At 43.2% G+C, this 21,114-nt stretch overlaps 1 protein-coding gene across 1 annotated transcript in view; it reads left to right on the top strand.

Moving 5' to 3' along the window:
- dysf (dysferlin, limb girdle muscular dystrophy 2B (autosomal recessive)) overlaps nucleotides 1-21,114 on the top strand; it is a 75,752-nt gene that overhangs the window by 46,488 nt on the left and 8,150 nt on the right. The window contains exons 42-44 of the mRNA XM_030430197.1: nucleotides 6,492-6,551; nucleotides 12,917-12,928; nucleotides 14,777-14,875. Of these exons, the coding sequence (XP_030286057.1) occupies nucleotides 6,492-6,551; nucleotides 12,917-12,928; nucleotides 14,777-14,875 (171 nt within the window). The remainder of the gene's footprint in view (nucleotides 1-6,491; nucleotides 6,552-12,916; nucleotides 12,929-14,776; nucleotides 14,876-21,114) is intronic.

Consider the following 21,114-nt stretch of genomic DNA (forward strand, 5'->3'; position numbering starts at 1 on the left):
TTTAAGAGACACTTTTCAGATGGTCCACTCTATCAGCTCAGTCTTGGTTATAAATTGAACTTTTTAAACGCTTAAATAAAGTATATAAGGATGCAAATTACAGATCAAAAACATATTTACCTGAGACAAACTGCCTAATGGTGCTCAGTGCTGATGAGGTCCATATTAAAAAGTGTTTGCACGCTAAAACCAATTTATTTGACAAACCTGGTGCTGTTTTAAGTTTGTACGATACGATATAACAAATAATATCTGCACTTTTTGTCTTTGTGTCTCGATTGCTCACATCTGAACTGATCATTTTAACTTGACCGAGAGTTTTTAATGAATGCAGCTACACTGGACATATGTCATTTGTTCAAATTATCTCCACGGCTCGATAATTAAACCTGCTTTCCAAATATTTTAAAAGAGGAAATCCGACATCCACGGGAGCTCAGAGCATGAAGTCAATTACTGTAGACGGAGGAAGCCTGTAAACAAAGTACATAAACACACGGAACAACCTCTTATCCGCCGACACACACACACACACACACACACACACACACACACTGCTGTGGTCTATTAAATGGTTTTCTTTGCGTATATTAGTGAATAGACGATTGTATAGAATCAGGAGACAACATAATTCGGTCTCATTGGTTTGGCAGACCGCATGAGGCTGTCATACACTCTGTCGAGGGGGCAAACATAAATAATGCACACACACACACACACACACACAGACCGCAGTCGTCCTTGTGTAATCAGGTCTTTTTTCCAATAAGGACTGAAGGCAGCTGGACGGGCTCAGGAATGCACTGTCATCAAAACCACGGTCCCTGAAGTCCATTAAAGAAAACATAAAAAATAAACCCCAGCTAGTTATTGTGTTTATGATGTTGTTGTTGCATTTACTAAAAATAGTCCAGAGGGGTTCAGAGAGAGCGATGTGACTGTTAGAAAGTGGAGTGAAGAGATGGATTTAGAGCCCAAGTTCTCGTCTCTTTTCTTAAATATTTCACCTCCTGAAATCATCTTTTATAGAAACAAAATTAAAATGACATCAAGATATCCCTGCCTGAGAGCACCAGGGGCAAAAACTCATCATATTTGTTTAATTCCATGATGCTTGCTAAAGAGCTAAACTACTTCAAATTGCATGATTTCAAAGTTTATGGAGCCTCATAAAAAAAGCATAATAAACTATATATATTACGGTGTTTGAAATCTCATTGCTACATGACGTGTCAATCATCCAGAGGGCGGCGTGTTCGAGGCCCAGGAGAGACTCAGTAATTGGCTGTTGTAGGCTCTAGGGCGGGCATAGCGGCACAAATGAGCTGTCAATCAAGCTTGAAGAAGCATCCACGATCCCTAAGTGGGCATTTGGGAATAAGAGAAGACAGTCAGTCAGTGAGATTTGCAGGCTGTTTCTCTCCTTCTTCCTGCTTGTTGATTGTAATTCTGATCTGTAACGATGTAAAACAAGCGGCTGCCTCTTCAGAAGTCGGTGCGGACCGTGTGGTACATGTTGGAAAAGGCTCTGCAGTGGCGTTGTGAGCGTGCAGGACTTGAAGTTAACGAGCTCCAACATGGAAAAACCACCAACGAGAACTGAAGTAACGTTCAAAGACAGGGAATTTGTGGAGGAGTTCTGACTTTCGAGCTCGTGATTCCTGTCGACGTCCGGACAAATGTTCAGGACTTCTGTTCAGCTTCTTCTCTTCATCACTTTTTCCTCTCCTGACATCTGATGCCATCCTCCCTTTTTCTTTCTTCTTCTTCTTCTTCTTTTTCTTCCTCTGTCATGTTTACTTTCCCTTTCTGAATGTCATCCTCCCTCACTCTGCACTTCCTTTCTCCTCCCTGACACCCTAATCACCTCGTCTCCTCTCCTCCTCCTCTTCATCTCCTCTTTCATTCCTTGTTCTTTCCCCTCATTCCTCTCCCTTCTTTCCCCTCCTGTCTTCCATCTGTCTTTTATCACCTTGTCTTCTTTCCTTGTCCTTGCAACATCTCCTCTCTCTTCCTCTCCTCTCGTGTTTCCTTTCCTTGTCCTCCTCTTTGTCCTCCTTTTTTTTCACTCCCTTTCTTGCAGTTTTGTTCCTCCTCTTCCTCTCATCTTCCTCTTCTTATTCCTAATTTCCTCACTTGCATCCTCCTTACCTCTTCCTCCTCCTTTCCTCACCTTCTCCCTCTTCACCTCCTTCCTCATTTCTCATTTTAATTTCCCCCTACAGTCTTCTTCTTCTCCTTCTTTCTTTCATTCTTCGTCTTCTACTTCTTCTACTCTTCCTCTCACCCATCTCTCTTCCTCCTCCTCTCCTTTGTCTCAGTTAATTTTCCTCCTGGTGATCACTGAAGGGGAAAATCTGACCCTCGATGATATCCAACACAGACCCTGTGGTGTGTGTGTGTGTGTGTGTGTGTGTGTGTGTGTGTGTGTGTGTGTGTGTGTGTGTGTGTGTGTGTGTTACAGTGTGTATAAACAAACACAGGCAGTCTGTTCCTCGTTAGTTGTCTTCTGTCTCATTATCCCCACAGGACCGCTCTGCAACTCTCCTCCATCTTTTGTCATCTCCTTCTTCATCTGCTTACCTTCCTTCTTTCTTCTGGACTCTTTTTTCTTTCCATCCTTGCTTCCTTCCTCGTTATCTTCTTCCATCTTTTTTTCACTCCCCCTGTTCTTCCTCCTTCTTTCCTTCCGTTCGTTCCTCCCTGTACACTTTCTTACTTCACCTCACTTCTTCATCCATTAATTCCTACACCTGTTCCTCCCTCCATCTCTCTTTTCTTCTGCCTTCTAATCTTCCCTTCCTTCCTTACTTCCTTTCTTACTTCTCCTGTCTTATTATGTCCTTCATCTTGACCTGTCCCCTCCCCTCTATCCTTCCATCCATCTTTTCTGTTTTCCTCCTGCCCCCCTACATCCTTTCCCCGCCATCATGTCTTTCTTCCACTCCTTGTTTTCCTTCCCTCCTTCCTTGCCTATTTACTTCCTTTTTGACTTACGCTTGCTTCCTGCATCACCTTCTGTCTTCATTTCTTTCCTTCCTCTTGACCTGTTCCTCTCCTCTCTTCATCTCTTCCTTCCTTCCTTCCTTCCTTCCTTCCATCTTTCTTCCCACACCCTGTCTCTCCTCCACTGCTTGCTTTCCTTCCCTACTTCCTTCCTTCCTTTATGATTAGGCTTGCTTTCTGTTTCACCTTCTGTCTTCCTTCTTCTTTCCTTCCTATTGACCTCTTTCTCCCCTTCCTCTATACCTCCCTTCCTTCTTCCTTCCTTCTCTCCATCCAATTTTTCTTTCTTTCCTTCCACATCCCTACATCCTTTCTCCTCCATCATGTCCTTCCTTCCTTCTTTCCTTCCCTACTTACTTCCCTACTTTGCTTCCTGCATCAACTTCTGTTTCCTTCCTTCCATCCATCTTTTCTTTCTCTCCTCCCACACACCCACATCCTTTCTCCATCATCCTGTCTCTCCGCCACTCCTTGATTTCCTTCCCTACTTCCTTCCTTCCTTTATGACTTAGGTTTGCTTCCTGTATCACCTTCTGTCTTCCTTCTTCTTTCCTCTTTCCTTCCTCTTGACCTATTTCTGTCCTTGCTTCCTCTATACCTCCCTTCCTTCTTTCCTTCCTTCCTTCTCTCCATCCAAGTTTTCTTTCTTTTCTCCCACATCCCTAGATCCTGTTTCCTCCATCATGTCCTTCCTTCCTTCTTTCCTTCCCTACTTACTTCCCTACTTTGCTTCCTGCATCAACTTCTGTTTCCTTCCTTCCATCCATCTTTTCTTTCTCTCCTCCCACATACCCACATCCTTTCTCCTTCATCCTGTCTCTCCGCCACTCCTTGATTTCCTTCCCTACTTCCTTCCTTTATGACTTAGGTTTGCTTCCTGTTTCACCTTCTGCCTTCCTTCTTTCTTCTTTCCTTCCTCTTGACCTATTTCTCTCCTTGCTTCCTCTATACCTCCCTTCCTTCTCTCCTTCCTTCTTCCTTCCTTTTCTCCATCCAAGTTTTTTTTTCTTTCCTCTCGCATCCCTACATCTTTTCTCCTCCATCATGTTTTCCTTCCTTCCTTCCTTCCCTACTTACTAGCTTCCTGCATCACCTTCTGTTTCCTTCTATTTTCACCTCTCCATCTTCTCCCTCCATCTCTGTCCACATCCCATACATCTTTTCCTTTTCCTCTCCTCTCCTCTCCTCCCGCTCTGCTCTCCTTCACTTTGTTGTCTCGTTCCTTCTCTCCTCCTCTATCCATCACGCTGGCGGTGGTTTTTCATGTGGTCGCTCATTAAAGAACATCTCATCCTCCTCTTCTTCCTTCTTCGTCACTGTTGTGGTTCGTCACCCTCTCTGATCCCTCCGTCATCGTCAGATCCTTGCCGCGCTTTTACTGTCTTTTAATTATGTTTGTGGGTCGCGGGTCGCCACCACTCGACCCACAGGCGCCACAACAGCCTCTCACACACACACACACAAACACACACACACACACACACACGTCTTATTGAGTTTTAAACCAAAATCAGTTTAATATCGATGAAGTCAAAATGCTGTTTCTCTTTTGCTCTCTGGCCGTCTACCTCACACACACACACACGCAAACTGACACATGCACACTAACACACACATCAACACACACGTACATTATTTAACATACGGTGACATCATCGGGTTGCCTAATTTTTCTGTTTTCTTGCGCTGATGCAAAACCTCAGTTGTCATCTAGTGTTGGGGGGGCGACATTAACTGTTTGGTGAGCTCAGCTAATGTTCATCAGTGTGTGTGTGTGTGTGTGTGTGTGTGTGTGTGTGTGTGTGTGTTGAAATTAACATGCACACCCTTACATTAACGCCTCATCCAACTAAAGCGCTCTGATTTTAACACAACGCTACGTGGAAACAAAAACAGTGAAGCAACATGTGGGAACATCTGCGGCGACGGCGGCCTGAAGCTCTGCACGTTCATTGAATTCGTACCAGGACCGATCGATCAATCATTCTGGTGGAGTTAAATGTATTGAATAAGTGCAACATTTGGTCAGCAACCTCAAAGTTTCATCAGATTGTTTTGGTGTGCGATCCTGATTCCAAATAATAAAAAAAAGTATTGGCCAGACCATTTCATTGTCTCGTGATGCACTGGGGCCTTTGGGGACTTTTTGCCTTGAGCTGACATTGTGAAAGAAGCTGCTTAAACATTATCGATGCATTTTATTGAGCGTCACAACCCCTCACATGACTCGTTGTCTCCCAATACATGTAACCTATAAAAAACAGTGTTTCCCACACATATACTTTACGTTTGGCGACCCATTTTAGCATTTTTATACTTAATTCTTTTTAAATCGATGATTTGAGCCACTCGATCTGCTAAAAGTGGAAAGTCTAGAAGAGCTGCACCATTAAATTATTTCATCCCCATTCAAGTTAGCTGGGCACTAAACAGGAAGTTAGCCTCCCCCTGACGGCTGAAGTCTTTCATGCAAACGCTCTACGCCTCCACAAGATAATTTTCATATCCAGGAAGTCGAGGCAAGTTGGCTTCAAAACGCGACTGAGCAGCTTTCATGGGAACAAACGGTGTTCCTTGCATGGACTCCTCGCTGTTTAGCTAACTGAGCTAAAGACTAGCTGCAGTTAGCAGCAGTTAGTGGTCACTCTTACTCTGACTTTTACTTGATCACCTTTTTACTGCACAAGCAGACAAATTAACAAAGTTGCAAGCAGCCTACTGACCCTCACCTGGTCTGTAGTGGTAGTCCTGATAATGGTTCCCCTATATTTAGGAACATAACTGTCAACAGACTGAGAGTAGGTATGTAGGAAAAAGAGAAACTGAACACTGGCTTATTATTTTCATAATTTATGTAAAGTAATTCAATGTAACTGCTCCGTATGAAAGTGTTAATAGATCAACTGCTGATTTTCAGGTGAGTATCTCCAGTAAACAGTCTAAAGTAAAAAAAATATGTGGTCCCTTTGTCTATTTGTTCCCTCACATGTTGAAGTTGTTCGTGTTCACGTTGGTGTTTCACAGCGTTCCTCCCCTCACCCCTTCCTGTCTTCTTCTTCTTCTTCTTCTTCTCTTCCTCCATGTGCTCAGCTCCTCCGTGACCTCATGTAAACACTTTGTCTTTCTAATCTGGGCTCCATCGAGGCCCATCAGCCAGAACCAGAACTCAGCTGTCTGCACGTCACAGCAGGGAAAGACAAATGTTTAACTTTTCAGTTTTTTCCCTCACAAAGCAGCTTTTTGATGAATTGTTTCTGTCTGAGCGAAACGCACGATCGGTGACGACGATGTTTCTGTGTGTTTGAGTCACTAAAATGTCTGCTGATGTTAGCGTTGATGTATAAACTGTGTGCAATGTTTATTTCTGATGTTTTTTATGAAGTAATTTAAACTGTGTTGCTGTTTGATGCTAATATCTGTGGCTAACCCTAACCAGCTAACCTGAACGTGTGTGTTTTATGTGTGTGTGTGCATGTGTTTTGTAGCTTGCAGACGGAACCAGCTCAGCTATCATTAACCTTTCAACCTCTAGCTCCAGCCTTCATGTAGGTACCAAACTCATCTTTAACTCATTTCATTCATTCATCTTCACACTCTGACATCAACCACAATGTCAAACACACTTTGTATGATCTGTTCTTAATCTTCGATTGTTAACCTCCATCAAATTTACAGATTCATCAGAACTTTCTACCTTTTTTCTTCCCATTTCACCCGCTAATGATGTTAATAAAACATTAACGTTGACGCTGCTACAGATCTGTTCACATTGGCAACAAATCATTTTAAAACCACTGATACACAGTACCCTTAAACGCAGACCGTCTCCTGATACATGTAACCTATTAAAAATGGTGTTTCCCACACATACTTTACTAAGGTAGGCCCAAATAGTTTGCCGACCCATTTTAGCATTTTATACAAAATGTTTTTAAATCCACCCAAGAGAACCATTCGTTCTGCGATCTAGGTGACAGTCTTGCACTTTTGCTCCTGTCTACTGTCCAATGCCATTGTTTTTGTACAAACTTATAAGTGTACCTGGTTGTTATGATGTTGTTCCATGCACGTTGGTTTTGATCAGGTACACAATTAACAACAAGCTTCCCCCACAACTTACTGCTGTTGAAGAAAGCAGATAATGTTGCTGATAGAGAAAACAGAAATGCGAGGCAAGCCAGTGTGTATCATTTGCATCAAAGGACCTATTTTTAAGAAAAGTAGATTTTTCAGTCTCATTCCAATCTCTTCAAATTATGACGTTCTGGGTTTCCCAACTTGTCAAAAACTGTCCATTAGGATTGCAGGACGGTCGAAACATAGGAGGTGAGACTCAAGAAGCAAAACTATGTAATGTAGTCAAACTATAAAGCGATTCTGAGAAAGATAGTTGAGTACAAACCATAAGTATTCTCTCTTCTGGAGCCAGCTCTCAGCTTCAAAATGGTTGACGACCCCTGTGTTTGGAGGAAAAAGTGTCATAAACCTTTAAACTGCAACAAAAGGATGCTTGTCTTTGGTTCAAATTAAGATAACATAGTACCAACAAGACCATAAAGTAGAAGCTTTGTTTAAAGATCTGAAAGCAAATGAGGTAAAACTGCATGAACTGCAAGAGAAACAAAAACAAACAATCACAAATATGATTCACGACTGAAATCTGATGAAGAACAGTTTGAAAGTTTGGTTACTGGCCATCAGACGGAAGGCGTTTTGCTTTGCGAGATGAGGAGATTGATCAAACTCTGAATTGTGTAAAGTGAGGCTTCTTATTGGCTGGTAACTTCAAGTTTCCCCAAATGTCGACTTATTCCTTTTTTTTAACTGTTATATTGTAAACTGTATTTGAGTATTGAGTTTCATAAATACAGAAATGAAAAGAAGCATTTACACACTAAAACCCAAAAGTTTAAAAATGGATGCGGGGCACGAAACACACATTTATATTAATTCCTCATGTTGAACTGCGGTTTGGTTACGAGGCAGCAGACAGTAGCACGGATCTAATTATAGAGTGAAGGCACTTTATTGATGAAGTTTATTTTAAGTGAGACACTGATGGATAACCGCGGAGAAGGAATGAGATAAAAAGGTTGTTCTTTCTTTCTTTCTTTCTTTTTGGGACGAAACAAGAAACTTTTTTTAGATTTCGGCTTTTTTTTTGGTCTCGGCTCAGGAAAATAATCTTCTCCCGAAGAAATCAGGGTTTCACGGAGCGGCACACGCCGAGCCGTGCGGTTACGGAAGAAATCCGATCCCAGATCCGAGAAAACGGAGGAGGCCACGCTCCTCGTTACATTCTTCCATTTTATTTATCCAAGCCAGGTCAATTTGAAGACTAAGCTTGACCCGGAGCAGCACACAAACACACACATCCAGTAGTGCTCTCGACAGTAATTGGGGGTGATTTCTTTCTCTCCAAACAGAGATATTTGTTTTATTAGGGGTCAGATATTGAAACCAGTCAAATTAAAGGCTCAGCTTTCTGTCTGGACGGGGCCAAAGTCAACAGAGCTGCTATAGATCCTCTATACCACAACTCTCTGTGAGCAGGCAGCTACTAAAGGCCGAGGGAGGGACAGATGAACGAGAGAGGGTTAAGGAGGGAGAAGGGAAAGAATCAGAAATGGACTAATATCTCATGGCACCAGAGAAAGAAAAGCCCGCTGTAAATCCTGGCTTTCTTAATCTCTGGGTCGCGACCAAAAGACGGGTCATGGGTACGTCTGATGATTACCAGATTACCACAGCGGAGCGGGCGGCTTCCAAGACTGATCAGTCAGATTCAGTTTCAGAGTTGGAAGAGTTTAAGAAGATCGGCTGTCAGTAGCGTCATGGCTCCTCAGACCTCCCCCCCTTCGAGATTGTTTGAGATCTAACGTCGCTCGGATGGAAATTGAACATTGTGTGTCGCCTTTCATGAGCGGCGTCCGGGCCTGATGGTTGTATTTGTCAGAGATCAAACCAGCCTCCCCTCGTTTCTCGTTTCGCAATCCGTCTTTAAGGTAGTCGCGTTTGAAAAAGCTGTCACTTCCACATACTGTGGTTTTTGTTTTCCATCAGCGACGTGCTCAAAAATTGTGGTTCCCCTCTTGTCAAAACTATCCCCGGTTCGTCGCCAGAAACCAGTCAACTTCGGTTATAATCCCGCTCTGAAAATGTTGTATTTTCGCTTCTTGTTCTATAAATCCTTCCTGGCTGCTTCGGGACCAGAGAATCTAACTGAGATGGCGTCACGCCAGGCGACTTTGTGGCACACATTTATGGCCCTATAATGACACTGCGACCAGAAACAAGATGACGGACCGGCTTACTAAATCATTAGTGTTTTTCTTGTTCTGCTAATTTCAGCCGCAGACTGATGTAAGCTGCTGTTCACCTCCAGAATCTGAATGCTGCACATATTTGCTGCCCAGAATGTCGTCCAAATGTCGTCTGTGCACTCTTGGGTGTATTGATTTTATAAGTCCGCTGTTAATCTCCGGAGCCAGACTTCAGTATATCGGATACTTCAGAGTTAATGACCCCTGAATGTCGTCTCTTATTTCGGTCGATGTAGGGATCAAAAAGAGTTGTTGATGTCGAGGTCAAATCTGAGCGACATCAGGTTTACAAGTTCAAGATTTTAGATTGGATTTATTTACCATTTGCCATTTTTTTCACAATTTATTTCCACAACTATATTTATTCCGTTACATTCCAGTACACATATGAGCAGACTGTCATTCAAAGCCAGTCACAGCCCATTTAAAGGTGTGTTATTTATCTATTGAGCCACTGATATATTTATTTATTTATTTTTGATTTGGGCGGGTTCAGTCCTCCATAGTTTAGCAGCGAGTTGTAAAAGACCAGAAAAGGGAGCGAATATTGGACAAAAAATGGGGATAAATGTGGATATTTTGGACAGTCAGTTGACCAGACCAAAGAAAAGGATCCTTAAGTTTGAATTACTAGACTGAATATGTCACAATAGTTCAATAACATTTAGAAATGGAGTCTTTTTGTGGCCCAGTCCGGAGGAAACCAGCTTTTAGTGCACAGTAATAGCAGCCTCCCGTCGCGTAACGTGGAGGCCAACAGTCTGACGGTTGAGGCTGATTTGAGGAGAAATTCCTGAACCATTCTGCCTTAAACTCTCTCTGATTGTCTTTGACCTGATTCTGTATCTTAAATATAAACTGGTGATTGTGGAAAAACTGGAATAGATGTTGCAGCTGAAGCTGTTTGTGTGTATTTGTCATTTTCTCCGCTGTGGTTTCAAGGCAGAGCACCAAACCTCAAGTAAGAATCTGAGGCATTTTCACATAAATAAATGTCTTCTTTGCTATCATTGATTGATATTATGCAGCGCTGACTCAATCTATATCCAGTTCCTGAAAGCTTTTCCAGTTGCTGTTTCTGCTCTCAGCTCGTTTCTTTGAAAAATTCTTCTGACATGAACGAAATGATGCGGAAGGGATTTCTGGCTACTTTGGTGAAACCTGAGAGAAGAACTGGGGTAGCAGCATTAGCAGTGATAGACCGCACTGAATCACTGAAACATTGCCACGATAAAGGTCCAATGAGCAGATGTTTACTTAAAAAGAGTCTTTAGTTTGACCTAGTTGATATCCACCATCGATGCTTCCTGAACTTTTGACTAGAGGGTTTTTTCTTTTCCAAGTAAGCACATTTAAAGGACGTCTAAACAACTTGTGTAGAAAGGGAGATTATACATTAAATGTTAAATTAGAAATATAGTCTTAATGCTAAAATATATAACGTATTATGTGTCGCTTATTTGTAGTATTCGTGCAACAAACAGCTTGCGGTGCTGCGAATACAGGCGTTTGTTACCTGTAGTTGCCCTAGTAAACACACTGACCTCTTCAGTGGTTGTCGTCCCTCCTGACCAGCCTGCTGTTGCTTCTCTTGAGCTATACTCTTCCTCACCAGCTGCCCTTCGTTGCCCGAGTGTTTTCATGCTAGAGAGGGCGGACAGGCCTTCAACAAGCATGTATGGAGGGGCAGCCTATCCTTGTGGACTCCAGGCAATCCCGCTCTGCCTTGCCTAGATAAACAACTGCGAGCCAAAAAGATTGGTGTGTTTACCGGGGAAACTAGTCCGCTGTATCACCACTGTGGTTCCGCTGTGGTTGTTTCTCTGTTGTACGGTTGACTGAATGTAGTGCCAAAGGACAGGGCTGTCTGACGGATGTAAAACACCAATAATGTTCAAAATATAGTGCACACTTAAACGGATGTATGTATTTTCTAGGTGGGCCTTCTTTTAGGTGTGCGGTCAGTCCCGTTTAGCTTCCCTTCGTTGGTGGTTTGAGAGTCAACACATAGCTCCCGACGACTCCGTCAGCTTTGGTCTGGGCTGTGTAATTTTTCCATTGTCGGACTCGCAGCCTCTTCCAGCTTCATGCTCGCTGCTCCGACCCCTGACCTCCAGCTCTGCTGTGGAAGGGATTTCCCCACAAAAAAGCATTTTACACAGCAGCAGCAGCAGCAGCTCGGAGCTCTTATGTAAATCAAGTCGCTCTGCTCCCACAGTTCTTGGCAGTGCCAGTCTGCTTTGGTTAGCCCTGGCTTCCCCTGCAGGGTGTAATGATAGGCTCCAAACCACACTGACACCCTGAACACACCACTGGACTCTGTGTGTGTGTGTGTGTGTGGATCTTGAGTGTGTACCGCGGTCTGGAACGTTCCACTGACGACCTTAATCTGTCTGAATCACGGCTGAACACACCTTGACACACACACACAGTTTCTGGCGCCCCTGTCATCAATGCTTGGCACCGGCTGCACTCAGAGGGCACATTAACACACACCAGACACTTCATGCATGCGTTGTGTGTGTGTGTGTGTCACGTACCAGTTAAACTCCACGTGCCGCCCTTTTCCATGCCATGCTGCCACTTTGGAAAGACGAGGAATTCCATCGTTTTCCCCCCTCGGTGTCTGTGGGAAGTAGGAGAAAGGGGATTCCACACCGAGCCAGTGCCATAAGAGCACTTTTGTTCTACATTTATGTCCGCATACACACACTGAAACACACTTAAACACACATACACACACACAAAGGAAAAAGTGGTACATGCGTCATGAGTGTGTTTTAAGCTCGAGAGGGTTGAAGGTTGCAGGGCGGCGACGTTTTTGTGTGCGAAGGGGCAGGCTGGTAGTTTGATCTGTCCCCGCGGTATTCCCCATCTTTGTAGTCGTTGTTTCCTTGTTGCGTCAGGGCCAACACACACACACACACACACACATGCTCAGACAAGAGTTTTTATTTCTGTGAGAAAAAAAACACTCTAAAAACGAGAGTTTTAAAATCGCCCGACGTTGCCAATGTGAACAGACTTTTTGGTAGATTTGATGGATGACGCCAACGTCCCGATAAAAAATACACACACACTCACACACACACACACACAACGGGCTTTCATTCAAAGATGTTATACATGCCCTGAAAAATAAATCATAAATGACTCGCGTCCAAAACCACAAAGAGCCATCAGTCAACATTTCAAAAACAAAGATATTTTATCCCCCAAAACAGAGTGACTTTGTGAGCGCCGGGCCGGCCTCAGGGTGACTCATGGCTGTAATAGTAAGACTTTAACAGCTTTTACTTTCATGCCAGCAGTCGTTTTGTAATAGAGGGATTTATGTCCTCTTTCTTTTTTTTTTTTCTCTGTTTCATTTTGGAATGAAACCCCTTCATGTGTAATGAGAATAAGTATTACGAAATGTGTTGAAAAGCTACTTAAAATGTGTTTAGTCGTGTTATTTTAGTGTGTGGTTGCGTGTTGTCAGCGTGTGTGTGTGTGTGTGTGTGTGTGTCTGCGCTGATGGAGTGTTCAGTGTGTGATGAAATCTAATTTGTGTCTGACCTGCCTCTTACTGTTAACGCTGACGCTAGATGTTGCAGTGGGTAAGTCTGTGAGACACAACTTGTTTAAACGTATAAGAAAAGTGATGAATTATAGAATTTCCATTCCTAAAACGTTTATAAAAGTTTCATACTGGTGTTTATTTGGTGAGATTTCCCCCGACGCAAGTTCTTAGTCTTTGTCTCTTTGTGTTAAAACCTAAGTGTTGTGTTTAGTCGATAATTAAAGGAACAGTTCATCCAAAAACTAAATTTCCGTCATTATCTCCTCCCTCTCATGTTGATATAAAGTTCTGTAGTCCACAAACCTTTTCTTGAGCTTCACAGCAGGGATTTGTTTTAAAACGTCATAAAAAACTGAAAAGAGAATCATAAAATGGCTCCATACGGCTCTTTGGGCATAATTCAAGTCATTGGATTGCCATTTTTTTTTTACACAAGTCTTCCCTGTAGCTGCTAAACTAAAAGTCGGACACATTACACATTCTCAACCTGGGTGTAAATAACAATAAGATAAGGCAAAATTCTCAGATTTTCTGGTTTCTTTGCTTCCTCTCTGACAGTAAACTGAAAATCTTTGAGTTTTTCTGATCATTTATAGACCAAACAACCAATCAATAAAGCTATAAAATGATCGACAGGTTTCGTTGACAGTGACCATGATAGTTACTTGCGGCCCTGATACCTTTCCTTGACGATGGATAAGGATTTACAGACTCTATTTGGTCAGCGTGGACGTCAGCATGCAAAACATTCTGCTCAGGATTTCTTGTTAGGCTTGGGTCGGGCTCAAACAGAACCAATTAGCATGCCCTCTTCATGTCCAACCACAGTGGAAAGTACGTGTTTCTGGCGATGCAGGTGTAATTGGCATTACATTTGGTTCATGATGACTCGTTTTTAGGACTCTTAAGAGTTGAGACTTGCTGTGACTTTGCTCCAGCTCTGCCTAACTCTTTCAATCACATGCTCTTCATTCCCGATCCTGAGGAGGGGAAACCGTCAAAGCCGCAGTCCTTTGACAAATTGGAGTTCACTGCAGAGAACTTGTAGTCCCTGTAGAGAAATCCCGCTCCCGGTCGGTGATGTCGACCACAGATTTCATGCAACCAGAAGCAAAACAAGAGCCAGAATCTGACAGCATGAATCAAAATAGCTTCATTTGAACACAGCTGATGGATACGTGTGTTTAAAAAAAACACAATTTCATGCCTTGATCTGTATTTTTAGACAATAGATGTGAATATTTCTGCACCCGCAGAATATTTATGTGTAACGGAGGAGCGATGGAAAAGAGCTCGGAGCGATTCTCCTCACTCATACATAAACATTCGTTCACATATGACTGTTGTCGAGGTTCTGGTGCCATAACATGCCTCTCCTGACGTCCATGTTGGTTTTGTCCACTTTGTCCCTGTTTCCCGCTCTCGCGTTGCCCCGTTTCCATTGCCTCAGAACGCCCATATACCATGACCTTAATGCCACGGAGCCACCAGAGGCAATTTTTACTTGTGTTGACGTGAGTTGGCGAACTCCACATTGCTATGCGATCATTGGAAAAAATCATGAGGAGCGGATTATTTTTCTGAGGCCGGCGGTGTGCTCGCTCTGCATAAGGCACGCAGAGCTCACTGTCGGCGTTTCAGGCGCTATAAAGGTCAAAGGTCATTAAATCAAACCCAGCGTGGATCATTTCAGTAGCCACGGAGGTTTTGGTGAGAGGGAAGGCGAGTTTGAGGTCGTTTTTTTGTCTGTGAATAAAGACGACGTGGAGTTTCATCCAATGCAAATATTTCCAGAATGAATTTCAAAGCTTTTACTGAGTAGCTCTATTTGTATTCAGCACCTCCGGTTCATTGTTGACCTGACCTTTAACTATGTGGCCGACAGGAGGAGGAGTTCATGGACTGGTGGAGTAAATTCTACGCCTCCACCGGAGAGAAAAACAAGTACGGGACGTACCTGGAGAGAGGCTTCGACACGCTGAAGGTAAGAGAGTGTGTTTGATGTCAAAGTCCAAACTGCCATAAATGAATCTATCGGCAGTGTGAGTATAATGTTATTTATGCATGTGTAGCCAATAAACAGAAACTAATCAAACATATTTTAATATCACTGTATTTCCATCAAATTTCAGAAAATATTGCTTTAATAGATCACATACAAATTAATTACGTGCAAATAGTAGAGGATAAGAAAACACATTCAAGGTGATTTATTTGTCTTGCTGCACAAACACAGAACACATACAGCATATTTAGATCCCAAAACATGTACAGGAGTTCTTAAAATATACGTCTGGGTGAATTTAAACACGGCAACAAGATGATGATGATAATATCGTTTCAACCGTCAGCGTTGACTGTTTGTGCGCACCGAGCATTAATGATGTAAACACAGGGTCCACCTCCTCGTCCGGGGCTCTAAACACAGTCGGCTTGTGGGTTCGGTGGCTCGTTCCGGGTCGTTGTGATGGAGACGGGTCTCTGACGTATCAAGTCGCTGTTGTCACGTTGCCAGGTTGGCTTGATGAGCCGTCCGCTGCTCCGAGTCCAGATTGCTTGATGATAATGTCAACTTGTGTACTCGGAACTCAGAGGATGTTTTCCCTTCTTGGGATGTTGAACAATTCCTGTTCATTACTTTTGTAATTTAATGGCACAAACTATCCGGATTTGCGTTTATTATATTTATTCTTTTCATGTATTTCTTCATTTTTTATCTACATTTTGCTGTTTTCCACCTATAAAATAGGTACTCCTAAGGAAGAGAAAGATTGTTATATAATTTTTGACACTTAATGATTTATTTTGAACCATCAAGGGAAGAAATAATAAGTTAATTCATCAGTAAAATTGGTTTAGTTGACCTTATATTCTTGCTGGATCAGTGTTTGTCCAGTTCACTGATGTTTTGAATGCCAAATTTAGATTTATGTGTCTGTTTTTGGGACACATGAGAGAAAAGGGGGAAAAGGATTGAAAGAAATTCAGAAAGATGAGGAGCGATGTGGATGAGAAGATGGAGAAGATGGAGACAGTGCTCCCCTTTGTTCCACTTCCTTAAAATGTCGTGCTCGTTGCCCCAAACTTCACCATTTAAATCACATTTTTGAGCTCCTGCCAGTCTCCTCCGTCAGCCTGTCCCTCCATCCTTCCCCTCCTCCCCCTCTCTTCTCATGCCCCGTCCTCCTGTCCTCCGGCGCCGTTGACATTCCGGCCCGTTTTCCAAACGACTCCAATGACTCACCCGTGTTGAATTCGCTTTTTTCGAGAGCGCCGCAGTGGGACGGATTCGGAGAATAAAAGGCCGCCCTCTCTCCAATCTGCTTGGCGAGTCCGAAGCGAGGCGATCACGTCAGCCGCCGTCAGCGTCTGTCTTTCAGAGTCTGCCACGGCGTCCCAGGAGCTGCTCCGCCGTCGCCCACGCTCTGCTCAACCCTTATCCCGATTCTCTCGGCCCAAATGCCGACCTTTCCTTCCACCGGGACTCGAAGCACACGTCACTCTTCTTGTCTAATGCCCAAACAAATGACTAATCATGTCAGAATTTGGCCTTTTTTTTATTACTTTTAAATGAGACCTCTAACCTCTCCCTTGAAAGCCATTTCACATCAGCGCGGCAGCTTTGACTCGGTCCTCTCTATTTCCTTTATGTCCTTTCTCTTCCTTCGTTTTTGCAGCATTATGAAATTACTGTTCTGCATGTAACCCTTGAAAACAAAGGCTGTACGAGACCTTGGACGTAATATTTGGATGATTTATTTGATGCTACTTAAAGGCTTGTGGGAAACTGATACCTGATCTGATCAGTTTCGTCAGAATCGGGATAAAATAAAGCCGACATGTGGATAAAGTCTACCTCTTAAACTTGAGATATTCCAGAACGACCGTGCCGTACATGCTCCAGTATAAAAACGACTTTTCTTTGTCTGTTCCCTCGGCTGAAAACATTAAAACATGGCTGAAAACTAAACGGCACAATCGAGAACAATAACTGCTTGCCCCAACAGTCGTTGACCCACGAAAAGGCTCTTTCCATCGAGCCATGCAGTGGGTGTATTTTCTTCATTCAGGAAGCCTATTAAAATGGCTTCACCCAGCCGATGGAAACACATCTAAGTCGCCCATGACTTCTAGCAACGTTTCAAAACGTTTGCTCGAAATTCACTTGACAGTTGGATGGAAACTAGTGAAATGACCAATGAGCCGCTGGTTCCATCGTCGCCTCGCCTCAGTTTCACCCTCTCCTCGTCTCCTCCGTGCCAACGAACGCCCCCTTTTTTATTTTTTTTATTTACCCCCTCCCTCCTCGTCTCTCCTGTTCCTTTCTTTCCTTTGACAACCCCGTTTACTCAGATCGGCTACTGTCACGGGGAAATGAGCCACTGTTTCCAACCTTTCCAACCCTACTTTACCTTCCTCTCACCCCGTGCCGCCACCTCCTTTTCTCCTCGCCCCCCTACCGCCTCTCGTTCCCTCGGCCCCCTTCGCCAGTCTTTCGGTTGCTACTGTCAGCTGAGGCACAGTTTCCAGCCTCGCTTTGACCCGGAGCAAACTCCCTCTCTTAATAATCCTCACCTTTCCTCCGCACCTCGGCCTTGTTGTCGCCTCCTTTTCTGTCACCTTTCTGTTTCTGTTTCCATCTCCTCCGGCTGCAGCAGAGGCTTTGCAGTTGCATCAGCAAATTGAGTACTTTCGTCTGGCGCCATCAGGGAGGTCGGCGAGAAAAAATGAGCTTGTGAAATACATCACGACTAGTTCAGCTAAGGAGAGAGCCCAAACATTCATCCAGTGACAGTCCAAGTGGAAGCAAATTGTCTGATACAATAACTGGTAATGTTTTACCAGCAACTCGATCCATTAAATCGGCTTTTTGAGTTTGCAGAGTTGCTAAAGTTTGAATTTTTCCTGGAGAAAACTAAAAAATGTACAACGTACAAGGACATGTCACGTTTACAGGCAAGTTTTGGAGTTATAGCGTCTTTTTCTACAGTTTTTGAGCAGATTTATTGAGGTTTACTCAGGATAATCAGTTGCTTTACATCACGTTAGCTAACGGCGTCTCTCGTCTATCACTTGAAATGACTTGTTTGGTCTTTGTTAAGGTGCGTCCATGCCAAGAATGATCACTGGCTCAACTGTAGGGATAACGATGTGAGCATCCACACTGATGAACATTAGAAGAGGTATCCTGGTTGATTGCTAGTGTATAAAGGACATGAAAACAAAACCTTCAATAACCCATCAGCACCAAAGACCAATCTTCTCAAATATTATATTTCCTATGTGTCATTTTCAGCCTTATATAAGTCATATAAACATTTGAGTTGTATACATATCTAAAACGTCTGAGAAGTTAGACTAAACCCTCTTAAAAATGCCATCAACTAGCTTAAATAACCGTTAGAAACCAATAAATGTTCCAGAAATCAAGCTTACTGATGGCCCCGTAAATTCAGATGGATGATAATCGACTGTCAGCGTTTCTATCGTTCATGAAGTCGTTCTGAACGTGAATCCAACGATATCGTTTCCCTGCTGTCGTTGTCATCATAGTTGTGGTGTGGACATCAACTTGAGTTACACAGATTAGTAAGTTATCGTTCTTGGACAAGAGGCATCCTGATGATCTGCAGAATCACTGAGAGTGTTAAGTGTTAATCTAAACAGGAGTTTGTTAAAACGTATAAATATGACCCGAAGAAGAGCTGTTGACCTTCCAAATGGCCACCAAAAGTTGCATCACATCACCTGAAAACCCAGTTTTCTTTCCTCTTTCCTGTTTTCTTCCCTCGACCTGCTCGCTGTTACCTCATTTTCCTTCCCTCTCTTTTTACTGTCCGTTTTAATCTCCTGTCTCTAGCTTCTGTTATTGGCTCACCTCTTCTTCTTCTTCTTCTTCTTCTTCTTCAACTTTCCTTTCCTTCCTAGATTAGCTTACTCCTGTCACAAAGGCGCTGCTGTTTCCATCCTTCTTATGACTCGGTTCACCTCTCGTCCTCCCTCTGCTCCCTCCTTTCACTTTCTCCCCATGTTCCTTCCCCTGACGCTGGGTTTGGTGCCGGCAGATCGGGATTTGTTGTATTCCACTGAAGCCAGTGTTTCGAGACTTGTCTTTCTCTTGCATCATCCCAGCTCTCTTCAAGCTCGTCAAACTCAGCTTCACCTTTACATAGATAGATATACTATTTAAGAATCCTGCATTAACACATTGAAAAGCATCCAGACTTTTTTTTCTAAATCTTGTTGAGTTGTATACTTACATTATCACAAATGTTTCAAGCAATTCCACAAGTTTGCTCAACGTACGTGCGTTTTTTATTCTCTTCCTGGATAGAGAAGTGAACGAGAGTTAAACTAACTTATGAATAAAACTTGAAAACATGACCTCACCTGTTAACATTTCTGTCTGGGTCACGCCAGATAGATTTTCATCAGCAGTGGTGGCTGTGTAATGGTGTGTTCACCACAAGTGAAGCGACCATTTGTGTCTTTTTTGGTCACTCGAGCAAGGGTTTATTCGTCACAGACAGATTTCTCTGTACATTAGCTGTTAGCATAAGTTAGAAATCAACAGCACAAACAAAGTCAGCGTCACAAGAGACTCAGGTTCTCTCTTTTTTTTCCCTACGTCAGCTCACGAGGTAAAGAATATTTTACCTCCAGGAGGTCAGCACCTTCGATCTTTGCTGCAGTCAGGTTGATAAACAGGAAGGGGCGGTTCTGGGGGGGGGGGGGCAACAGGGCCCAGTGCCACCGTAACTATGAGTCTGGACCCCCCTGTGGCCCCCCAAACAGGGAGTCTGCATCAATAATACAATGACAGATTTCTGGCAATGAATTTGTAATTAAGGGAAAGGCGGAAATAAAGTGTCTCAGCAGTTTACTACCCAATCAAAATTGTTGAGATTGTAAAAACTGAAGTCCCATTTATCCTGTTTCTGAATGAGGGATTTGTCTTTTTTTCCCGGGTTGTATGTGCCCCCCAACAAAAAAGCCAGCCCCAACCTGGCCCCCCTATTAAAACTGGTCTAGAACCACCACTGTAAACAGGAGTGAAGATAAATCTGTTTCTGAATCCCAAAAGTTAAAAACTAATCTCTGAGCTCTGCTCCCGTCAGTAACACAGCAGAAACTGAAATGATGTATATCGTGCTTCACCTATCGTGTTTGTTTGTCATATCTTCACTTTTACTAATTACCGTATTGACCCGAATATAGGACGACCCTGATTATAAGACGACCCCTCTTTTCAAGACTAATCTTCAGAGAAAGACTCTGATGACCAAAATTTGTTTCTCAGTGACAAACTCACATACCCTCCTGTCAGTCTCTTGGAAGCGGCAGCTTAGAGGACCACGATAAGCTTTTCTCTTACTGTTAGCATTTTCAGACGGTCTTTTTGGACCCGCCATCTTCGGACGTTACCCTCCATAACTCCATATTTCTTGGCTGGCTGACAGTTGTTTGGCACCTCCGCTGCATTGAACCCATTATCTTAAAATTAGCGTCATAGCTCCGCCTCAGATGTCTGTTAACTTGCCACACTTGATCCACTTTGCTCCGTAAAATCACCGCGTCTCTCCATTTTTCATCTCCTGTCACTTCTTCTCCGCTGTGATTGACAGATAACCCCAGCCACAGTGTCAGTGACGTCTCTACAATAAGCTGGCGCCCTCTGCTGTTGTGGTCGTGTAGCGACCCAGACAACTATCAGCATGTGTCAACGGTTAGACCCCGATTATAAGACGACCAACATAATTTTCATCGAAAAAAACCTCACCCTATATTTGGGTCAATACGGTAAATAATTTCATTTTTCCGTGCCTGGTGCTTGTCTTGATTTAACAAATTAAATACATGTTCATTAGTCAGAGAATATCAAGATAGCTGCGATTCAATTTCATAGAAATTGCTCACCAAGTTTGAACCCCAACAGTTTCCGAGCTTCCGATGCTGAACATTTCTTTACGTTGCAACTTTACATCTGTTTAGGTAAAATGTTCTATTCCTCTCTTGTCAGAACACTTTGCTTCTGCAGTGGCTAGATTTAGGCACACAAACCACTTGGTAAGGGTCAGGAAAACATCACGAGTCGGATTAAATTGCACAAACATGGCTGAAAATGTCCCCAGCTCCTCTTAAAATAACCAGGTTTTGGTCACCACAAACACAACTAGTGATGGTGCAACTTTCCGTGAAATATATCCCATTTTTGTCACAACA

Source organism: Sparus aurata, chromosome 10 (genome assembly GCF_900880675.1).
Source record: "Sparus aurata chromosome 10, fSpaAur1.1, whole genome shotgun sequence".
Classification (NCBI taxonomy): domain Eukaryota; kingdom Metazoa; phylum Chordata; class Actinopteri; order Spariformes; family Sparidae; genus Sparus; species Sparus aurata.